The 23,348-nt window shown below is 35.7% G+C and overlaps 1 protein-coding gene across 18 annotated transcripts in view; it reads left to right on the forward strand.

The window, feature by feature from the left end:
- The window catches only part of MYCBP2 (MYC binding protein 2), a 169,986-nt gene that overhangs the window by 18,692 nt on the left and 127,946 nt on the right, over positions 1-23,348 (forward strand). For all 18 annotated transcript variants that reach the window (XM_033514209.1, XM_033514187.1, XM_015622763.2 and 15 more), the window contains exons 2-8: positions 4,134-4,209; positions 11,216-11,431; positions 16,162-16,315; positions 17,598-17,794; positions 18,014-18,256; positions 18,528-18,599; positions 20,385-20,481. In XM_033514209.1, the coding sequence (XP_033370100.1) occupies positions 4,134-4,209; positions 11,216-11,431; positions 16,162-16,315; positions 17,598-17,794; positions 18,014-18,256; positions 18,528-18,599; positions 20,385-20,481 (1,055 nt within the window). The remainder of the gene's footprint in view (positions 1-4,133; positions 4,210-11,215; positions 11,432-16,161; positions 16,316-17,597; positions 17,795-18,013; positions 18,257-18,527; positions 18,600-20,384; positions 20,482-23,348) is intronic.

Genomic DNA, 23,348 nt, shown 5'->3' on the forward strand with positions numbered 1-23,348 from the left:
AGTGTGTATTAGCATGTGGTTTACTAAATTCACAAATTTTTGAAAAGCGTACTCAAAGATTCAACAGCAGAACAACTGTGTCTGATACCTAAATTCACAAATTTTTGAAAAGCGTACTCAAAGATTCAACAGCAGAACAACTGTGTCTGATACTGTTCCAGCTGTGGTCTTTGGTACCATGTTTCAGAAGCAAGGTTTTAGGTCAGACAGCACTTAAGTAAGACTTTTGTTGTTCTTATTCTCATTCGCAGGTATGGAGTAATATTTTTTCCATTCATTAGATTTACATTTGGTGTAATATTTAGTTTAGACGACCTTGTGCAGGTGTAACACTAACAGCGTTAATCCATGTTGAGTAATTCAGTAACAGCATTGAGGGGAGGAACACGCACTCAGCATGTAAAGCTTCCCTCTTAAATTTCAGCTTATGAATTGCAGTTCAAGACTGTTGCACCTTGAGGGTAGATGCTCTTGTTTGCATTTCTTTATTTCTTCTAAACAGAGGAAGAGCAATGGTGTTGAGTCAACAGAGCAATGTCCCCCAGTAATGCATCAAATAGTCCCAAGTACTAGCTAATGCTACTTCTGGTTTAGAACAAATAAACTGAAGCATTGCTTTACTTTTCCTACTACAGATTAGAAGTTGCAGGCATGTCATATAACACCTATTTAACCTATTTTTTATTGCCTTTCATTTGAAGCAATTATTTCATATTCCAGGGTTGAACATTTTAGGCATTTATTTTACTCTCAACAGATATTTCAGTAAAGGCTGTAATAGCACCATTCAGTCTTTGTCTCCATTTGCCACAAGTATTTTTTGTCAAGGTGTCTTTATGCTCTGTGCTCGTTTGACTTGCACTTCCTTTGTGGTCCAGTTCAAAATTTGGTCTCCAGTGTTATAATGTCTTGAAACAGTTTGCAGAAAGCCTGCCTGCCTGAGATTTGCTGATAATGTGTTTGTTTTCTGTGAACTAAATGGTGTCAACAGCTGAGTTAGAAGTTGGAGGCTAAAGGCCTTTTGCCAGCGGAAGCTGATTGTCAGTGCAGAGTATTAAAGACTTTTACAAATGACAGCTAGCAGCAATTTACAATTGTTAACCAGCAATATTATTAATAATTTAGCTTAAAAAATCCAGCTGAGCCAAATCAGGTCTTGTTAATCTTCATGCAGTAGAAGAGTTGGGCTTATAATTAACACATGTGGTTTCCAACAGGAAATTACTCATAATCAGCTTAACGTTGTTTTCCATAAATATATTTGCCCATGTTTTACACTTCTTTTCTGAATATTAAAACATCTTAGTGCTATGGTATATAACAGTAGAACTGTGAACAATCGTATATATCTTTGTTATGTGCAGATACATTGTGACTATATTAGCCTTACGTGTAGTAATTGTAAGTTGTTCAGAACCACTTATAAACTTAGTGTGATGAGACATTTTTTATTAATGAATTGCTTACTTGTTCTGAAGGTTTGTTTGGATATGGAAGAAAGTGTACTTCTCAACTCCTTGAGGACTTATTTTTAGAAAATATTGGGAGATAATTGTGGATTCTTACTATGGCATTTCTATCCCAAACTGTTTCCATGTCAAATTATTCAAGCCCAAAAATTGCTGAAGATAAGACTGCCACAGTGGAACAGTCAGACTGTGCTGCTACTTGTAGCATCTTTAATGGTTGTTGTATGAATGATGGAGATCTCAGCACCATCAGTAAACCCATTGCTGATCTTTCCTGTTTGCTAATTGGAAAAAAAAAAAATGTGTAGAAATTGTGTAGGTGTCATGACAAATGAAGGTAATGTACCAAATGGCAGAGGTTTTGTTACTATGGAAATGAGCCCAATCCTGGGGAGGAGGAAAAAGGCTTAATTTGGGGAGTTTTTCAGATGTATTCGTAAACACAAAGAAATACTTGCAAAAATTACAGGGACAGGTCCAGTGAAATATTTACAAGATGAAAAAGTGTTTATAATGTTTGCAGATTGTAACAAATTTGGAGAGTTTTCAAGGATTTTGGCAGGAAGGATTAAATTTGAAATGTCTTGGCAACTTGAATTAGTATAAAAACAAAAAAGCTATGCTTATCAAGTTGTCTGTGGTTAGTGCTAATCATACTGTGTTTAAAAGGCATAATTATTAGCACAGATAGTTAAAGAGTATTGAAAGCTCAGTTTTGAGGGTTGCAGGGGAATGTTTTCATGCTAGTTTGGGTTAAATAGGTCTGCTATGCCATATTGCTCTGAAGCTGCCAAATAATACATGGAATGCAGTTAAAAGTGTGACCTTGGAGGCATATGAGACATTTCTTTTTCCTCTTCCTAGTAGCAAACAACAAGTATTGTTTTCAGCTTTGGTCAGCCTGATTTATGTGTGGTATGGACTGAGAGAGCCCAGAAGATACTTTCATCAGGACTTTTAAACTGAAAATTATGGTGCAAGTTTCATAAAAGGTCATTAGGTCCAGAGAAGAAGATTGAGTGGGTACAGAATGGAAGGGAGTGCGCTGTCCTTTGTGTTTGACAGCAGAGTAAGAATTAACTGCATTAAATGCTAATAAGGAAGAAAAACTTGTCTAATTAAAGAAAAACTTAATAGTGAGTTGGACTATGGAGTTTGATTGTTGAAATTTGAGCAGTAAAGATTATATGAAGTTTTTTTTCCTTGCTTCTTACATAGTTTATATACTGATACCTATTGAAACTTGGCTGTTGGGGGAACCTTGATCAGTCACCTCCATTCTCTTTGTAAGCTTTAACTTCCTGGGGATGGTGGGGGAATTCCTGCTCACTGCATCAGTTCTTTTAACTCCAGGATAATGGTGTTTGTTCCTTATAAGAAAAGTGGTGACTTGGTTTGTTTCTGCAGGAAGTGTCTTGAGGAACATACCTTCCTTTTACTATAGGTCAAGAGGGGAAAAGTAGGGAAGTTTCTAGGAGGCAGCTTTCTTGGCATACTCTACAGGAATTCTTTGTTTGAGCTTGTATTCTCGCTGCTGGCTGTTGGTCAGGCTTCAGTTTTTCCAGCTTTTAACTGCTGGACCACGAGACTTTTGTATTCTTGCAGTCTGAGTGCTGTACAGGACAGTAACCACTGTGCTTTTAGAATTTTTATTTAGAACAAAGATGTTTGAATAAAATATTAAGATTATTCAGATTCTCAGTCTGATACTGAAAATACAACTCCACACTGCCTGTGATTTTTAGATGTAATAGTTTTATTTTTCAGCCAATCTGAACTGTAACCTATTTGAGTTAAGTTTGTGGTACAGAGGAATGTTAGTAGCTGTTACTTGAAGTCCTATATAAGGTGAGCTGAAAGGTGCATAGGTAACATAGGACTTTTTTCTTTTTTTTTTTTTGGAGGATTTATAATCTTGAAAACCAGTAGTTAAAAAACATCTGAGTAATCTCAGTGCTGGTAACAGAACAAGTGTACGTGCATGTGGTTTTTTTTTGTATGTTGTCTTTTCTTTTTTCTTGGGAAGTAAAATGGAGGAGAAAAAGAGTGTCATGGGAATGAGGTGTGGGCAGGAGAGAATTAAAAGAGCTTAGAGAAGTGTGTGTTAGCTAGCTCCGTAATGTAAAGGGATGGACATTAAGTCTATAAAGTGAGTGTGGAAAAAGTCCAAACATAAAGGTAAAGAAACTGCAGTTCCTTCCGTCAACTGACTCTTCTGCTAAATCATGTATTTTTAAAGCTTACTTTTTGTATTGGAAGGCTTGAATCTTTGTGTGATAAAGACTTCATAAAGCAATGATCTGTGCTAACAGGTTGTTTTACGAGAATTGTCAATAAGTTTTGCTTCAAGCATTGCTGTGGCACTAACAAACTTGTAATGGAAACAATAGGGTAAACCAGCAGAAAGCTCAGGGACTTGTTTCTCTCCTAGCTTAAATTGATGAGAGTAAAGGCCCATAATTCATTGGAACGTTAGGAAAGTACAATTTTAAGTGCTTTGTATTGTGATTTATAGTCTGAAATTTTACCTGTGTTTATTCCCTTTGCTTATGAGGAAAAATTCTAGAGCACTTCTGACATTTTTTCCCTCTGTGCTTTTTACCATGAGGTATGGAAGGGGGTTTATTTATTTTGTTCTCATTGCTTTTTTTTCCTCTTTTTCAGAAGTAAGAAACTTTTTAGCAAGAAAAAGTTGAAAAGAAAACAGAAGACTAAATTGAAAGTAAAAACACGCAACAAGGTAAGCTTGCAACTAACCTGACAAAGTTGTGACTCAAAAATGACAGTAACTTCAGTTGAGAGAAATGTAAGAAAATGTGAGTGGGACTAACAACTTGTTTGTTTAGAGGAGTTAATAGTAGACCAGTATTGTCTGTTTACCATATCCTACATGACTGTGATACCATTGTTAACCTTACTCAACTGCTTTTGCTACTGATGTTCATCAGGAAATCATATGAACAGTATTCTTAGTTCTCCAGTTCCTAAACCCTAAGTATAGCTAAACATACTGGTCCTAGAGGTAAATTTTTAGATCTGTGTCTAGCTAACAGTTAGATTCTACTGCTGCAAAGATTTGGCCATATTGGCTAAAGGAGAAAGGGAGCAGTCTAAGGACTCCAGAGTTACCTCTGAAAATTCTTCCATAATGGAAAATGTAATAAATGACACCTAAGTGTTTCTATGAATGTTTTCTCCCCATGTAATTCTTGCCTTCCATCACTTTAAATGCATGGGAACCATACAGTGAACTTAATAAAAAAGTTTGTCTTTATTCTTTAGAGAGAAAAAACTTATGTAGAAGTGGTGCTATTTTAAAATACTGCTGTGCTGCATTCTTTCTCTATTAGAGAGCTATTATTTCTCTATTTAAGCTAGAGTCTTGGAGGGATTTTCATGAAGGTTTGTTGCAGGCATGAAGGCAGTCAAGAGAAAGCTCATTTTTGGAATGGTTCTGAAGGACAGAACCATTGAAATATCCAGTGAAAACACTTTTTAGTCAGCTGAATGTCCTTGTAATACAAATGCACTGTAGAACCACTTGACCATCTTATCCCTATTTGCCAAACCTCATGTAGTTACTGTATCTTAAGACAGATGATGTTGGGAGGGTGAAGCAAACCCTCTATCTATTCATTTGGTATTGACTTTTTGGAGACTTACCAGATTATTCTGCTTATCTCAAGTAGTGCAGCTTCAGACTATGGTATAGAAGGAGCTTATCTTAATTTCTGTTCTCAGCACTGTACAGTACCATATTTGTGGTCCAAACTAAATTTCTCAGTTGTTTCTTCAGTTGCTATAAGAAGTTTTAGCTCTGTCCTCTCCATGACTTTTAACAACCCCCTGTCAACAAAGAAAACCAAGTTAGAAATTGGAAGAAATTTTACAGAATGTACTTAGTCTGTGTGTTCTGTCTGGTGACAGACAAAAAAAAAACTTGTGTTTTTAAAATAAGGTAACTCTTCGGCTTTGATCATTGTTACTCTATAAAGGGACCCTTGTCCATCCTGGTGTGGGGCCCTAGTTTTACTGCCAAGTAGAAAGCTAAATACAGAATGGCTGTTCACAAGCTTAACAGTCAGATGTAGTTCTTAGTTGCACTGGATAAATAGAGTGGCAGGATCCTTGGCCAAAACAATGTGAACATACTAAAGGCTAGTTCTTGTGACTAGTTACAGCTATGGCACCAACTGATAATCTCCTCACCTCATCCTTATGGAAGGTTGTTCTCAAGATTTTTCTTGGGTTTAAGTCAGTTTCTACTTGAAGCATTCAATTTATATTTTTTAAAGTCATAATGGGTTTTCATATGTTTTTTACTGATGCCATTATTCGAAACAGTGTTTGAGGCAGACTAGGGTTGACCATTAGAACATTTGTCTTCATTCTGTGTGACTCAGGTACAGAAAGGCACTCCTGCTTATTTCTGCATGATAGCAAAAAATTCTGTATTTCCTGAAAAATGTGGCTGAGAAGAGAAAGCTAGACAAAACCAGCTTCATATCTTGAGATTATGAAACTGACAAAGTGGGGTGGTTTTGTTTATTTATTTTTTTTTGTAGTTGGTTTGTTATGGGAGCATTTTTTTAGTTTTGTTTTTTATGTACTTTTCAATGCATCCCAATGCTTACAATGGCAGAATCAGCACAGTGATTATTTTTGCACTGGAATGTCTGAAAATGGATATGTCTATTGTCAGGAAAATGTGAGCTTCCATTTGGAAGCTTTAAAATAGAGCGTATTGAAAAGTCTTTCACTACTGGACATTCTGAGCAGTAGAGTTTGTGTGCATCTTTTTTTTTTTTTTTTTTTAAGAAACTGGGTCTTTTAGTCTGAGCAAAGATGTATGCTTTCTCTTAATATAGTAGAGGCAGAGAGGGCCTTAAATCAAGAATAAGATGAAGGAACCCAAGAATTTGCTTTTTATATCCTGTGCTTACTGAAAATGATTGAGTGATGGAAGAGGTGAGAACTTTTAAAGAGAAGTAATTGTTGAGCAACTGGGAGAAAATTGTTTCCACCATTTAAGCATTAAATATTAGAATAGTTTAGATATAAGCACTTAATTGGTGTTTAATAGATCCTAGTAGTTTGAGCCTTATTCTGTTTCTAAGCTGGGTTGTGTTATGATCGCTGGTATTTGAACTATCACTAATTTTTGGTTTGTGGTTTAGTATCTATTTTTTTAAGTAGAGGTATAAAAGTTTTATGTGTGGTGCAGTCTGTTTTGGCTTTAGAAATTCACTGCTGACATAAGTGACTTTTACACAGAAAACAAATACCGGATTGTTAGACATGGGTGTAGCACCTTGGATTCCAGTACCTAGCTGCCTCCTCTCCCCTTTTTTTTTTTAGTTTTTCTTTTTTTTCTGGCAAATAATGTCACCAGAAAATTGGGTGTGTAACTTTTCCCAACTCTATGAATATTGCTGCTAGCCCCCCCCCCGCCTTTCAGACACTCTGGATATTTTCCTCCTTTGCTGTTAATTCATGCAAGTGCTTCTTAGGACACACGGATTGAGAAAGACTTAGACAGAAAGCCACAGTTCATCATCTTCTGTTTTCATAATGTTATTTGAAGGGTACTAAAACATTGGAGTCCACCAAACACATCTTGTACTTGAAATAGTTGGCATCTACCTGTTTAGTTTATGCAGAAGTTTTAAACTATAACTTTTTTAGCTTTATACAAATAGGAGGAATAAAACTTTGAGGAGGTTCATGTAGCAGACAAATTCATTGTGAGCTAATGAATAGATGTATAAAACAGATCAGCCGGGATGAATACTCTCATTAAAAACACATGTAGATTCTCAAATAATTTGGCATTATTTTCAGTGGCTTTTGTATTATTTGGTCTTTCAACCTCAAGAGGGCATCCCTTTCTAAGAGATTTTTTGACTGTCCGAAGAAGAATTTGGTAAGCTTCTCTTCTCAGTGTTACACATGAATTAGATCAGATGGTTATTATAACCTGACCCATCTTTAACAGCAGATTAAGTTTCCTCTCCTAGATTATATCTATTTCCATTATATTTAAGAATAAACCATTACTACAGTCATCTGATTCAAGAGGAGGAAAACAAATAGGTCAGAAAATAAGCTGCGTATTTCATCTTCAGGGAAAACAGTTTCTTTGTGTGAAAGAAGTGTAAAGGAGACCAGAGGGTTTTGGGTTTTCCCACTCCTTTCCTTGAGTGTACATAAACTTTACAAGAAGCTGAGAAGAACAACTAGAAGTAGGTTGCTCTTATCTTTTGAACCAAACCTGTGCTGTTTACCCTCTCCTACATAATTCATTCTTCCATTTAGCATGGGCTATATGTTTACAGCGACAAGCCAGGCATCAGGGTGTGGGCATCTGCACTTTGATCTCTCTCTCATAAGTTAGTGTCTTATCTTTCAGAAAATAAAAAGTAACACTCAGGAAATAAAATCTTCACATATTAAAATTGTGTTCACCAGTGGTGGATATTTAAATTTTATAATGCATGTTTCACTCTGTGTTTTGATTTAAGAAGGTACACATTTAATTTTTGATGATGTGAAGGGAAACAGCAGAGATGAAGATTCAGAACATCCCACTGTGTTACAGCTTAGGTGAAAACTACTGAATCAAACAGTGTAACTGTAGTCTGTAAACTCTCTTCTTTTAAAAAGTGGTAGCAATTTCATTTTCCAAGAAACCAGATGCTTTGGGAGAAAAGCTAGTATAGAAGCTATCATCTCATCTTCTACTTAGGCACTCTGGAAGCTGAGTTTGTAGTCAAATTTAATGAGCGCTTTGGATTGTAATATTCCAGTGGCCATTAAGAATAGGACATTCAGAGGCAGGGATGCTTATATACATCTACTTTTGGACAGATGTATATTTTGAAGACATAGCAACTATAAGTATTGTAGTTAAAGCCCCTTAGACTTAAGCAAATCCATAATAATTGACATCAGTGTTCTTTACCTTATGATGAAGTTTCTGGAGGATGTTGTGCTATACTGAAGTCTGGGTAGGAGATCAGTTTATTCTAAGTATTGTTCATGCATTACAGAAAAGCAAAACATTGAACACAGGAGATAGAGTAGTTAAAAGTGCTTACTGGCTAATAGTTGTAAAGTATTGAGAATAAGGAGTTGACTTCTGAAAATGAATCAGCTTGTTATTAATAGGCAAGAAAACAGGCATTGATTTTATCTAGCACTGTAATGTTTCAAGTTATCCGTGCTGGTTTAACAGTTTGGCCAATCTGTTTCAAATGAGATTATATGAGCTCCAGAATTTAGGCTCTTCTGTATCAAAGACTTAGCTGAGCTGACAAGAAAGAATTGGAATGGAAGCTTATAAAAATTATGTTTATTACAATTAAAATATGTGATATTAACTGGATATGTGAACTTCCAGATAAATATCTGGAGCCTCTGAAATATCTCTTTCTCTTCCTGTAACTGTTAGTAAAAAACTCTAGTAAACTAAGTTTGCTAAGGAATTTAACCACTGTCATTCAACTGCACTGGCTTTAAAGCTGAAAGCTTAAGCAATGTATTTGCCTTAACAGGAGCTGCAAAAACTTTTGGGATAACGTGTATGGATGTTTGGTTATACAGAGGAGTTACATCTTATATATGTTCAGTTTTCTGGTGTCAAATAAACTTAAAAGTATGTAGGAGGTAATTTTCAGTGCGGTCAAGCCCAATTAATTTTGATACAATTTGATACTTGAGTAACATGTACCTTGGGTTCTTGCTCTGATTAATGCTGTGGGGTTTTTAATAGGGGCTCTAGTATTTCAGAGATTAATGCTGAACAAAGACTAAACTTTGGTGTCTTTCAGTCCCTAATGGCAGAAGTTCTGTTGAGCTAAAGAAAAAAACCTGCCAAACTTGAGTATGATGTATGGAACTTTTTCCAGCTTTTTCTTTTTCCTCCTTCATTATATTTGTATTTTTGTGCTTAGTGCTAATACTGATGCAGGTGAGAAAAATTAACACATAAATCTGTGTTTTATAAAATAGGTTACATAATAAAGCATTGCTTTTTAACATCCTAACTTGCAGTAACTTTAGTAATAATGAAAAGGATGGGCAAATATATACCAGTTCAGCCAGAATAGTATTATAGTCAAAAATAGGGACTATGTAAACAATGAAATATTTTCAAGTAATTTTGACTTTTTTTGTTATGCTTTGTAACATAGAGTGTTAAAAGGTCTAGCTTAGAGTCTTGTGTTATTTCTGGAATTAATGAAAATGTATGTGCAGGTTAAAATGTTTTTGATGTAGAAAGTTGTGGTAACCATATCGTAAAAAAATTTATCACCCCATTAAAATATTACCCAGTTCACTGGTTCTCAAATTTCTTTTACCTCTCCTCTGTGAGTTTAATGTTCTTTTTCCTATCACTACTGTCAGTGATCTGTTTCAAATCACTGTAGTATAATTCACTATGTAATTTTGTGTCCGATGAATGTGGCAACGGACAATATTAATACCCTATAAATAATACCAAAAAAAAAGCCCCAAAAGCCTCCACTCTCACTGTGCCACTCCTCCCCCTATCCCTCAAGAATAGAAGAAAGAAACGAAAATGACCTTGTGAAATTAGTCATGACCCTGAGTCTGTCTGGCCTAATAATCCCCCAAATTTTGCCTTGCATGGTCAAGCAAATTTGTCCTGCGCTCTTAACCTGGGCCTCCTCTCTTTACATGGTCTTTGTGCCCTCTGTCTACAGCAGGGTGTTACAGAGAATTGCTTCCTCCCATATGCCTGAAGTCCAGTTTTGAGAGCCTATGCTCAAACTAACCTGGTCTTTGCTGGTATGCAACCAGACAGAAAGAGTGACCCTGCCTGGGCATGAATTGTTGTGGAGTTCTGTTTTTTCAAGTCAGTTGTACCGCCTCTCCCATTTTAGTATTGCAGAGTGGGAAAGTACAGAGCAGGTTTTTTAAAATGTTTTTTTAAGAAATTTTTTTTCTTATTTTTTTGAGTCCAGTGACAGCCTCATGAAGGCTTCTTGGTGTCTTCGCCAAGGCTGACAATAGTACACCAGTGGCAGGTACCAAGGTGGGCCAGGGTTATGGTAGTTTATCAGAACAATTTCTCAGGTCATCCTTTGTGGCTCAGGGCCTCTGAAAACAGAATGGTGTCCTGTTAAGTCATAGGCCTTGATTTCTTTACTTAGTAATTAGTCTGTTAGATTACTATTCTCAAAAAGATTACCTGCAGTATCCTGACAGGAGTTTTTAAACGTGGTATCAGTTTATATGTAATGACAAAACAAGTGGGTTTCCTTATTTTCTAGTATACGTTTAACAAGCAGCTTAAATTTTTATTATTTAACAGCAGGTTAAAACTAACAACTAGAATAACAAGTCATGCATTTTAAAAATCAATTATAATTAAAACCCTCAATACAGACTGTTGTTGAGTAAATAAAGCTTGATTCTGCTATTCTTGTCACTGTGGCACAGGCTTGGACCATTCTGTAGTCTGAGCTGCTTTCATTTTTAGTCCCAGCATTCTCATCAAGTTTTTAGAGGTATAGACTAAAGCTAGGTGGAATCTATTGTAATTTCTTCCTCTTTCCTATCTTCCCATTCTGAAATATAACTGGCACTTGAGCAGGAAAGTTGTCTCCAGTTTGGAAGTAATTTGATCTGTCAAAATTCTTGAGACTGTTGAGATTATTTATGTTTAGCAAAGCTTGAAACTTAACTAATAAAGTAAAATTAAAACCAATCTTGTTTTTCAGACTGAAAACCTAGAGAATACAATAACCATACCAGATATCAGATTACATAGCAATCCTTCAGCTTTTAATGTTTACTGCAATGTCCGCCATTGTGTGTTGGAGTGGCAGAAAAAGGAAGCATCCGTGTCTTTGGCTTCAAAGAACAGTGTCCAGAGTGGGGATTCGGACAGTGATGAAGAAGAGGAGCCCAAAGAGCCACCTATTAAACTTCCAAAGGCAAGTAACTGATAGCACTTAAAGTGTGCTATGTATGTCATCTAACCCTGGTATGTTCTTTTTGGGGGGTTAGAGAGCAACAATATAAGCCAGCTGCTTAAAACACTGCTGTAGTTTTATTTGTAGTCCACCTAGTTCAGAATCATGTGATGAATTAGGATGCTTGATGTACCTGACCAAAATAAAGTCGATTGAAAGTCAGGTAGACCCTCAAGTTGCACCTCTTTAGAAGTGCTGGTACTTGAACACCTAAAGACTCAAAATCTGTACAGAAACGATGCAAATAAGGCAGTGCTGATATCTCTGAGGGACTACAGCTCATTGGTAAAGGGTGCTTTCTTTTGCTTTACCCTCCAAAAAGAGTAAGTCTTTCTAATAATGAAAATCATTTGGTGGAATGGTTCCCAAGATGTTTTGCTGGTTATGCATGTAATTTAACTGTCAATTATTCTTTCCCTTCTTTGGCTTTAGTGCCCTTAGCGGTACTGACAGCTCCAGATTTTAATGCATGTTAAGATTTGATGCTACAGTTGAACAGTTAGAGTGGATTTTTACTATTGACTGCCTCTGCTTATAGTAGGAGTAATGTTGGAAAATCAGAAATACAGGACTTACCGATTTTCTTTTTTTTTTTCAATTTGTTGATTCACTTTTTTTTACTATTACAAAACTATGCAGTTTTGTTCGTTACAACTTATCAATGCTTTGTTTTGTTGTTCTTCTGAATCTAAAAAGCATATTCAGATGTTTATATTTGCTCTAAAACCAATAAAAATACTGAATTAAAAAGTTGGTTGCAGCTGTGGTTATGTAGAATGTTTGAGTGGCTTCGAAAATTAAGATTTTATAGATGATTGCATTTAGATGTTATTATCTGAAGGGCAAAGTTGGCACTCCAGAAAATAGTGGTGGCAAATTGCAGAGAAGCATAACCAAGTCAGCCAGCTGAAATTTCGTGATTGATGATTGCAAAATATGTGGTCACTAGAAATAAAGTCAGCACTGTTTAAGAATTGCATCTGAGTGCTTGTGGATTGTATAAAATTAATCAGCAAGTGCTTCTAGATGCTTAATTTTAAGTAAAAGGCAATGTAGCTATTAGCATTTATAGAGAAGGAGATGGTATTTTAAAGAGATCTTGGAATGAAAAGAAGCTTCAAGAAGGATGAGATTTCAGTGATAGGGACAGAGGATTTGCATGTGGAAGCCAAAGCATTGGTATTGTGTTGTACAGTTTATTACAAAGAGACTTGGAGAAGCAGCAGTTTTAGGAAGATGATGGCATAGAGAAATATGATAGGGAAGCTGTAGGTAACAGACCTCACAAAATGGAAAATGGCTGAGATTTTGTTACATTCAGTACAGCACATGTAAAATTGGTGAAAATCAGTATGTTTTCAAACTGTTAATTTTTAATAAAGAATCTACAAAATACCCAATTTGAGAATTTTTGGTTCAAAGATATGTTTAGATGCCTGATACAATCTCAGTATTTTTCATAACTATGTAGGTAGTGGTGGCTTGTTTAGATCACTTGGAGGTAACGATTGGACTTGCATTCATGCTTTTGAAAAAAGCATCTGCTTGGAACTGTCTCACATGTAGTAAAACTTCTAGGGACTATGTGAGTGTCTAGGAATCCTGGATACAGTGTCTGTCTCATGATAATGAACAATATCGTGTAGAGCTTAACAGTAAAGAAGAAAGTTATAAAGTTTCTAAGGTTTACAATATTTACAAGATAAATTTCTGATAGTAATTGTTAGTTTATTAAAAAGAATACTGATGTTTTTTGAGTTTGACAGCAAGGTGAAAGATTAAAAAAAGTGTAGATAAGGTTTGTGCTTTTACAGATTCTCCAGAGTATAGTCCTTGGTGTGTTGGTGATTTTTTGTTTAATTGAGAGTAAGTTGAAAACATTCTATAATTTTAGAGTAGCTTAGCATACATTTTTATGCAGCTGAGGGTGACTTCAAGTGTTCTATTCAAATATTTTTTCTTTCAGATATTAAACTTCAGGAAGTCAGGTTTATTGAAGCCTTTAAGTAGAATGTATTTTGAAATCGGAAGTCCTATGCAATTTCTATAATAAGTGTGAGGACAGTTGTTTCTAATATTAAGAGAGACAGACTTTGCTGCCCTTCAGATATTAGCACAACAAAAAAAATTGTGTTTCAGTTGTGTTCAGATAGTTTAGTAGCTTGCTTTGATAGCTTTATATTTTTGGTTTCTAGGAAATACTTGCCTTGGTCTGACATAGTTATTTGCTACCTTATGTTTAGTACTTTAGCTAATGATGAGGAATTCTCTCTATTTAAAATGGAGTATGTTCAATTCTGTTGGTAAGTTTGTAATTTGCGGAATAAAGAAGACACTCTTCATGCTCAATCTCCCCCAGTTTTAAAATTAACACTGAATTACAAATGATCCACAAAAGCCCTGTATTCAAAGGAACAAATACTGGGTTGAAGTGATTAACGTGGAATTAACTGACTTAAATATTCTTTGTTCCTGCACTTTTATACATTTTGCTAATAACCTTAAGCAAAAATTAAAAATTTTAAGTTATAACAAAAAATAAAAGACAAATAATTACTTTCTTTAGAGACTGACTCACTTTAAGTCTTCTAAAATTCATTAGGAGACTATTTTCTTTGTAAATGTTCTTTTTTTTGTGTATATATGTAACACAAATTAATTCAGAATGGCATGTAATTTTGAGTATAGAAATGTGAGCATTTGTTATAACACTCACAATGCGAAAGTGAAAATGAAAAGAAAATGAAAATGAAAAGTGAAAATGAAAAGAAAAAGTGAAAATGAAAGAGAAAAGATAAAATAAGATTTTAGCTAAGACTTCAAGATGAAATAGGAGGGGTTTTAGGAATTAGTTAGGAGTCAATGTCTGCATCCAGGCTAAAAATTTTGGGTACCTTTTGTTAAGTGGTCCTAGACTTTTGATCTTGAAGGGGTTGCAGAGGGAACGGGAGAGTTGGCTGTATGGCGAGCATCGGTAAGGGCAGTCAGGCTGTGACACAGAAGCTGAAGCAGCAGTGCTTGTTTTGGGTCAAAAACCCTTCAGAGAGCAGTGAGAAAAAGCTTAAGATGTTCTGAAAAGAACTATTTGCTTATTCTGTCTTCAGAGCACAGTTTGGAGGAGAGATGTAGATTCACATGTATGTATATAAGATATACATACGGAGATATTAAGGTGAATATATCTATTCTATGAAGCCTACCCAGGCTCTTGATCTCAGATATTTAAAAATCAACCCAAAACCGAAACGAGAATTGACAACATCCCAGCAGAGCTAAATCTTATTGATTCCTACTGCAATTCACCAAACTTTTTTTTCCACTGTGTTCCCTACTTTCTCCAGCTACCTCTGTCAGCTCTTAGATGAGGTCTTCTCTCTGAAGATTGTGAAGAGTAAAATAAACTCTGTTTCTTTCAAAGATACTGTAACTGAACAGGAAGGGCATTTCTAAAAATATACTGCAGTGTATTTTATCTTTTAGCCTTCAGGGTGATGGTGAGTTTTGAATCCTGGAAAAACTTTATTCCATTATTATGTTGGCAGTTTTTTTCCCTGTAGATTCCATGCATGTGTTTTCCCCCTGCTCCATTGCAGATGTGAAATGTAAGGTGTAGTTTGCAGAGGAAAATTGCTGTTGTGCTTTGAAGATTTTACTTGGTTATGTTTTTATCCTTACTCCAAGAATAAAATAGATGGTAAAAATAATTTCTGAAAGATCAGAATCAAATTGCATGTCAACAAAGACAAGGCATCCAGTAGAACTTAGAGCTGACTGCCAGAGCATACATGTTTTAAGCATGAATGACAGTTGCTTTAACAGTGTTATTTATTTTCACATTTCAGTCTTTTTCCTTAGGTTTTACTTAGGGGTGAGTCTCTGCTAAATACTCTATACACAGGGGCTCTGCTCCTGATGACCAAAGCACACAGTGAAGTTTTTAAAATACAGTTGCTTATTTGTAATGTGCTAACCCTCCTCTCTTGTCTTTCATCTTCGTCATTGTTAAATACAGAGTTTGAGAAGGAAGTGCATGGGAGCAGTCAGTGGAGAGGAGCATGACTGTAATCTCAGAATAGTCAGGAATTCTAAAAGGGAAAGTTAGAGAGGCTGTAACAAGGCTTTAAAACATGTTCTATTAGTTGCCTTAATGTGTCTGTGATGAGTACATATGGAGTTTTAGTGACAAGCAATTAATCTTTGTTTTTCTCACAATATTAAAAATAACCTCAGAGGCTTTGGAGGGGAAAGTGCTAGAGCTGCCAGTTTCAGCTGTCTGATGTATTGTTATTCAGGTTGTGAAGCCAGGTTGCAGCACCATTCTAGTTTGCTGTCTCATATTAATGAGCAAGGAAAAAGAAGACTGTCAAAGTGTGAACTGGATAGGAATTAGAAGGGCTCAGAGGCACAGTTTGCCTTCTATTGTGCAAAAAGTTTTAACTTTCCTTATTCCAGGAAACTATTACTCTGCTTAGAGATGCCCTTTTATTAGTGGCTGATTTACATCTAATATTTGCTGGTTTAGTTGTATAGGTGGGTTCTTGATTTTGATTCTGGTTTGATTTAACACTATTTTATATTAGATTTTTATTTGAATAATTGTCTGGTTCGGTGAACATTGGGATACACTCTTTTGGGTGAAGATCTAAAAATATTATATTGACATCTGTTCTGAAAAATTTGTCCTTCTTTAGATCATTGAAGTTGGATTGTGTGAAGTCTTTGAATTGATAAAGGAGACGAGATTTTCTCATCCATCCTTGTGTCTCAGGAGCCTACAAGCCCTACTTAATGTGCTCCAAGGTCAGCAACCAGAGGGCCTGCAATCAGAGCCTCCTGAAGTCCTAGGTAATATCTTATCTTTTACTGTATTTTTATTAACATACATCTGTTATTACGTTGGACAGAAGAAAATGGGTTTTGGCAAGTATTTGTGAGATAGTGAGATGCTTGTTCTCAGTTGACTGACTTTATTCTGGAGTGTAAACTCCTTGTGGTTTACTGCATGTATGCAGTACTTCTTCACTGGAACAAAGTAAGAAACCTTACAGCCTAACAAATTTGGTTTCACTTTCTTACTGAAGCATAAAATACTCAGTCTTATTGGAAAAAATATAGTTTTAGGGTGAGTTTCTCTTGGAATCTGCTGTTGTGGTCTATAGCTTAGATATTTAATTTTGTAATTTATGTGGAGCTGCTAAGCAGAGTGTCAGAATTCTTGTTCTTATTTTCTCTGGCCATCCCAAAGCTTCCCTGAAAATCAATTTTCTTTTTAGTGATGTTGAAAATGAAAGTTGAACTTCTGATGCTTTTGAAAGCATGTTGACTATATCCTTTAAGTTAAAATCGCAATACCTTTTTTTGTTCATAGTTTTTACTGGCTCATAGAACTGCAGGGAAGTCTAGGCTGTAGCCTGTGTTAAAAATAACTTGTAAAAAAATCTTTAGACTTCATGTATTTTTTCATATTTTTTGAGTTAAGTTTTCCATTTCCAAAGACAGTAATTTGCTACAGAAAGCTTTTATTTTGTGTTGATGTGCAGAGTATTAAAAACTACAAAGAAGGCTTTGATTATTGCCTTAGTGATTAGTTGTATCTGCTCTCAAGAAATGAAGGTGGATTTCTGTTCACATCTTGATTGGTACAGATGTTCAGCCACCAACAGTGTTTGGAAAGAAGCATGTGATCAAAATAATTTTCAAGCCCTAATTTGAAATGCTTGTTTCTGTGAAATGGGTTGTGCTTCATCATGGGTAATAGTCATAAAGAGTAGATAAGTTTGGTCAGGACCTACACATCATCTCAGTGATGGAGTGGACTGAATAGGCAGGTCAAATAACACTTTCAGGCCTTTTTCTTGTTTATGTGTTCCACTGTGACAGAAGGACTTGTAGTTTTTCTTCTTTGGCCATGGTGATCATCCAGACTTGATCTTTTCTGTCTGAAAAGAAGAAAAGTTAAGGATAATTTAGCTTTATTTAATTGATATACTTTTCTATCTGAAACGAGCTCTAAACATAATGGCTGAGGAAAGATAATGTATTTTCCTAGTTTAATTTCCCATTGATAGTTAAATTGTTTTGTATGATTTTGTGACTTGTCTGTGTAATGGCTGTGTTTTATCTGCAGAATCCCTGTTCCAGCTGCTTCTGGAAATAACTGTCCGTAGCACGGGAATGAATGACAGTACAGGACAGTCCCTGACAGCGCTTTCCTGCGCTTGCCTCTTCAGTTTGGTAGCTGCCTGGGGAGAGACAGGAAGGACGTTGCAAGCAATCTCTGCAATCCTCACCAATAATGGCAGCCATGCTTGTCAGACTATTCAGGTCTTGCACTAAAACTTCTCTGTATCTGGGAATTTATGTAAATGAGTGCTTCTCATGAGTTTTGAGAATGTGTTGTTTAATTCAGTTACCTTTTTTCCCCCTCACTATTTTTGAGATGAGTTGGTATTTCTTTGTCTCTCTTGAGTTGGAATTAGAATAAAAAATACAACATCTAAAAAACTGTCATCTTTTTCACTCACTATTTCTTCTACTGTTTAGGTGCCAACCATTTTAAACTCTCTTCAGCGGAGTGTACAGGCAGTTCTGGTGGGCAAAATCCAAATCCAGGACTGGTTCAGTAATGGGATAAAGAAGGCAGCCTTGATGCACAAATGGCCATTGAAAGAAATATCTGTAGATGAAGATGACCAGTGCCTACTTCAGAGTGATGGTTTTTTCCTCTATCTCTTATGTAAAGATGGACTTTACAAAATTGGATCTGGATATAGCGGGACAGTGAGGGTAATGTGGCTGTTTCTTGTCTGATGAGTGATACTTAGTATTTCAGTTTAACTTTTATGATGTCCTGTTTCCATGTAAAATCTTAGCTCACTAATCATCAGTTCTATTACAGTTTGTGTAAATTTTTCTGATGATTTCTATGACAATTTGACAAAATTTTCTTAGAATTTTCACTTCACAATATGGTTGAAGACATTACTGACATGGGAAATTATTGTGTTGAGTTTTCACTCTGGTATTTGTTAAATGATGGAAGTGTTTTGCTTTTCAGGGCCACATATACAATTCTACATCTCGCATCAAAAACAGAAAAGAAAAAAAGTCTTGGTTAGGCTATGCTCAGGTAGGTGAATACTTAAAATATAAAATGTGCAACCCTCCTCATCCCTCATGAGTACTTTAAGTAGACCCTGGCTTAGAGTAAGCTTACATTGATATCTTATTATTCCTTTGTTTCATAAAAAAAAAAATACTTTTGGTACTAGTTTCTAAATTATGGAAGATGATGTACGTATGATTGTACTGGCCTGTAGAAAGGAATAATGGAGCATCCTTGCTTTGTGTTGTCACTGTAAAGACTTGCAAAATATGATGGTTTAGTATATCAGTTTATGAACTGTACAGGCAATTGATGTGTGTTTCTAAGTGCATGTCAGTGGATACAAAAAAGTGCTGTTGCAACAATCACGCAAAAAATATTTAAAATGCCTGTTTATGAAAAGAAATTGTTGTTAAAATATCTGCAGTAAAATAAGGAAATGCTATATTGAATGGGGAGGATTGAACTTATGTAAACAATACTTAGAGATAATCATTGACACTGTCATTGCAGAGTTAACTGTATTTGGATGGTTTGGGGTTTTTTAGAGTTAGTTTCTGGAATATCAACCATTTTTTCTTAACCTCTATTATTCATTATAAAAATCCCTCAAAACATACCAAATATACATTTCAGAGAATAATTAATTTACTGTATATTTACTATTAATTGTGATCTCATTGTCCTAGGGTGATTTTTAGTGTACTCCTTGCCAAGCTTTTGAAGTGAAATTGTTCATTACAAGTATTGTTCTTTCACTGCAGTTATACTGTGTGTGTATATACACAAACACATGAAATCTGGTTTTATTTAATGTAAAAGCAGATCACCAAATGGTACACTGGCACAAAACAAATGGGTGTGGATGCATTCATTCCGGAGCCTGTTTTATCAGTTTAGGAAGGAACAGGATTCATGTAGTTTCACAGTATAGTGTTACATGTTTGGACATTCTGACCATAACTATAAATATATGTGGTGCTTTTTGAGAGCAGGCTTGTACAGGTGTATGCACTCATACAGTGGCTGTAGCCAATGGCACTGCAGTTTGGACAAGTGTCATTCTGGGGCTATATTTATTATAGAAAGGTGTGTAACTTGCACTTACTGCTAGTTATGTGTCCATCGGAGAAATAAAATGTGTCCTTAGTGTATTTCCCTTCAGGTGCTTGGTTAACTTAAATTCAAGTGATTTTTCGTACTTCATCACATCAGTTATTTTTAGATTGAAACTTTCTGTCTACTTTAATGCTTCATTTATGTAGGCTTGTTTTCCTCATTTCACCGAGATGTATCTATTTAGTAGTTTTGATGGAAGAAAATGTCTCAGTGTGGGAGTCAAAGTAGTTAATTTTTTTTTATTCTACGTTTGAATGCATATATTAATATGAACTAATGATTGCCCTTCTATATAGGGCAACATTGTCTATCACTTTCTGGAATTCCTGTGACGATTTTGTTGATTTGAAAACTGGAGACAGAAACACTGGTTTTTACTGTGGCTTTTAACTCTAGTTGTATACAGATGAAAATAACAGAATTAATATGTAGGGCTTCAAAATTTGTATACAAGATTCAGCATGCTAATCTCTGGCATGTAGAAAGTGGAGGAAGAGAGTCAAATTTCCACTTTTTAATGTGGAATTTGATTAGTAGAAAAAATGTTGGACATCATTTGATGTAAAAGGCTTCCACTACTTTAAAGCAATATCTAAAATAATGACTTCATTTTTTCCCTTTTTTAACATCCGTTAATGTATTTAAGAGTATTTTCATGCCTCTATATATTTTTTTTGTTGCTCTTACCAGGGCTATTTATTATACAGAGATGCGAATAACCACAGTATGACAGCCATAAGAATAAACCCGGAAACTTTGGAACAAGACGGTACAGTTACTTTGCCAGGTAAGAACCGTCAGATGAGAGAAATTTGGTATAATATGCTGTTTACTTGTTACATGTTTTCAGGTGAGCAGAAGAGAAAGAGAGATTTTGAGGTCTAGGTTGCTTTGATGTTGCTTCACTTCAGACAGCTTTGGAATTTCACTTAGAGGCCTTGTGCCTTACTCCAGTTGCTGGAATAATATTGCTACATCTCAGAATATATGATCATCTTAATTTAAAGAGCTTAAATTCCTTTCTAAAAAATTTCATTTCTTTCTCATTTGAACATTGAGTGTTTGGCTCACATATGACTTTGTTTCCAGGATCCCTTACATATAGGCAATTATAAACGATGAACAAAACCATTTTCTTTTTTAATAGGGTAGAAATATATCCAAAAATTAAAAGCAGCTAATTGAACACTGATGGACCATTTTCCTGATGTTTATATAGGTGCTGGATTTTGGTTTACTTGTTTGGGGATTTATTATTTTTTCAGTTTTGGGATTTTTGGGTTGGTTGGTTGGTTTGTTTTTATTCTGGGGGGTTGTTTTCGTTTTGTTGTCCTTTTTCAGAGAAGCCTGATAACTTCAGTTTGATAAGAGAAAGGGTATGTTCCTGGAGCATGTTTTAATGGCCTTCATACATCTGTTCTTAGCAACACACATAGATAGCAGGACACAAGAATATTTTTTAATCAAACAATGACAGAGTTACTTTGTAGATCAGAAGAAAGATTTTGTTTCAGCCTGACATAAATAAGAAACCACTGACTGAAACCTCAGAAAAGTTGTCTAGGATTTTTGTCTTTAAAACACTAACAACAATTTTCTAAACAAATTTTGAATGTTGAATCTATTCCATGCAACCACTTCTTTAAAGTATAGATGCATTTTTAAGCTGCTCTGGCTCTTTGTGAGGGCTGTATGAGGTATTCCAGTGAGAGCACATTCAAGGACCTGAAAAAATGCCTTTCAGAGTGGTTTTTCAACTTTCTTCACCTCAGGGCAGCTTTTTACACAGTAGGGTTCATTGATGTCTTTAATTATGTTACCATTTGTAAACAAATCGGTGTTCTTCATGCAAGTCTTGAGAGACATTTGAGAACGTTTAAAGCTACCCTTTGGAGCTGTTAGCTTGCTTTTGTAAATCTCAGTGATATGTGTCATTCTGCAAGACTGCCTTGTATTTATACTGTAAAAAGGCACAAATTACATGAGAACCTGCCTTCTCAATAAATTGCAGAAAGCAAATCCAAGTGGGAATACTCATTCAGAAATTTCTCAAACTTATTGCATTGGTTGCGTTTTGTATGGTTTGTGATGGTGTCAAAATAGATGTTCTTTGTAACTCCAGTCCTTTGTATTTCAGTCCTTCAACTTTGCTGTTTTGCTTTTTGCCCTTCTACACATTCATCTCAGTGTGTTATTGGGAGCAGGTATGACTGTTCTTTTGCCTAGGACAAATTGCAGGGGGTCCACTTCTGGTTATTTTCCTTTCCCATTAGAAAAAATGAAATGAAGGTAGGGGGAAGGTGTCTGACCTGAGGAAAACTGAGTAGGTACTTAACTCTGAATAGTAGTGGCTGCCCCACTGAAATCTTATGGTGACTTGCAAGTTGTTGTAGTTCTGAAGAGCCATGCTGGATAAAACTAGAGGCCAGTGACCTTGCTAACAGCTGAACACAGCAAGTATTTGCTTCTAATTGGTATGGTATTCAGACATGGCTCTATGTGGAATTAACCTCTTTCAAATGCCTGGGTTGGTGATAGTGCATTCAAAAAAGGTATTAGAATTTATTCGTAGAGGGGATGCATAGGAGGTTAGGAGATGTGATAGAAGTCACATGACATCAGAAAAGTCAGAGAACTATGGAACATTTTCTCCTTTCTCAGACAGTAGGATCCATCAGCTTCTTGAAACCACAAACTTCTATTTCTAAAGGGCAGTCTTTCCACTCTGTTAGATGATCTTGCAATTCCAGCCTTCCAACTAGAACTACCAGACTGTGTCAACATTATTGTATCTAATGTCTTTGCCAAGATTTATACACTGTACCTGAGTTGTGCGTCTGTTTTCTCAGTCCATATATCATAAAAGTATGTCTGAATTCCATGAGAATTTAGTAGGTGACTAGATCTGAATTTACAGAGATTTTCATCTTTGCCATTTTTTTCAACAGTAATGCTTATTGCATACCTTTAAGCAGTTCCTGTTTTCAGCTGGAGCAATTAAAGTCACGTGGTATATGGTTTTGTTGTTCTGTGAAATTGCAAATTAGTTAGGCTCAGGACTATTCCCTCAGTGTGGAAAGTGCTGATGAGGGTAGCCTAGATGACCTCAAGGCCTGCATTATTAGCACAGGTGCAGAATGCACAATATGAATGTGGAAGGTGATGCTTCCCACTCACCTTCCTTTGAAGCCTCTAAGTAGTCTGTGATTAACAGATGTCTGTCGTTACATGTTTTTAGTAAAATGTAAACCCATTCTCTTACAGCAATCTCTAGCTATGTTATCCTCAACCCCATAGCAATATACAGCATCAGATTGAAGGAGATTTAGAATTGATCATACAAGCTCCTTCCTAGCTGAGACACTATACTAGTTTTTCCAGATATTCTGTTTGCCTTCTCTTTTTTAGTCTTCCCATTCATTTGATTTTTAATGCTGGGCCTGTTTGTTAGCAAAGCAAGTGCTATTTTTTAGGAAGTCTTCTGGAGAGCATGTATTTAAAAAAAAAAAAAAATCCCTGTTCCAGATTTCCTCTTTGAACCTATCAAACATAGGAACAACCCCCAGAAATGTTTACCAGGAGACTCACCTTTCTTGAAGTGACTCAAGCGAATAAGCTAAATAGTACAATGTGGACCCACTGGTGGCCAGAATA

This window comes from Parus major, chromosome 1, assembly GCF_001522545.3.
Source record: "Parus major isolate Abel chromosome 1, Parus_major1.1, whole genome shotgun sequence".
In the NCBI taxonomy this organism is placed as follows: domain Eukaryota; kingdom Metazoa; phylum Chordata; class Aves; order Passeriformes; family Paridae; genus Parus; species Parus major.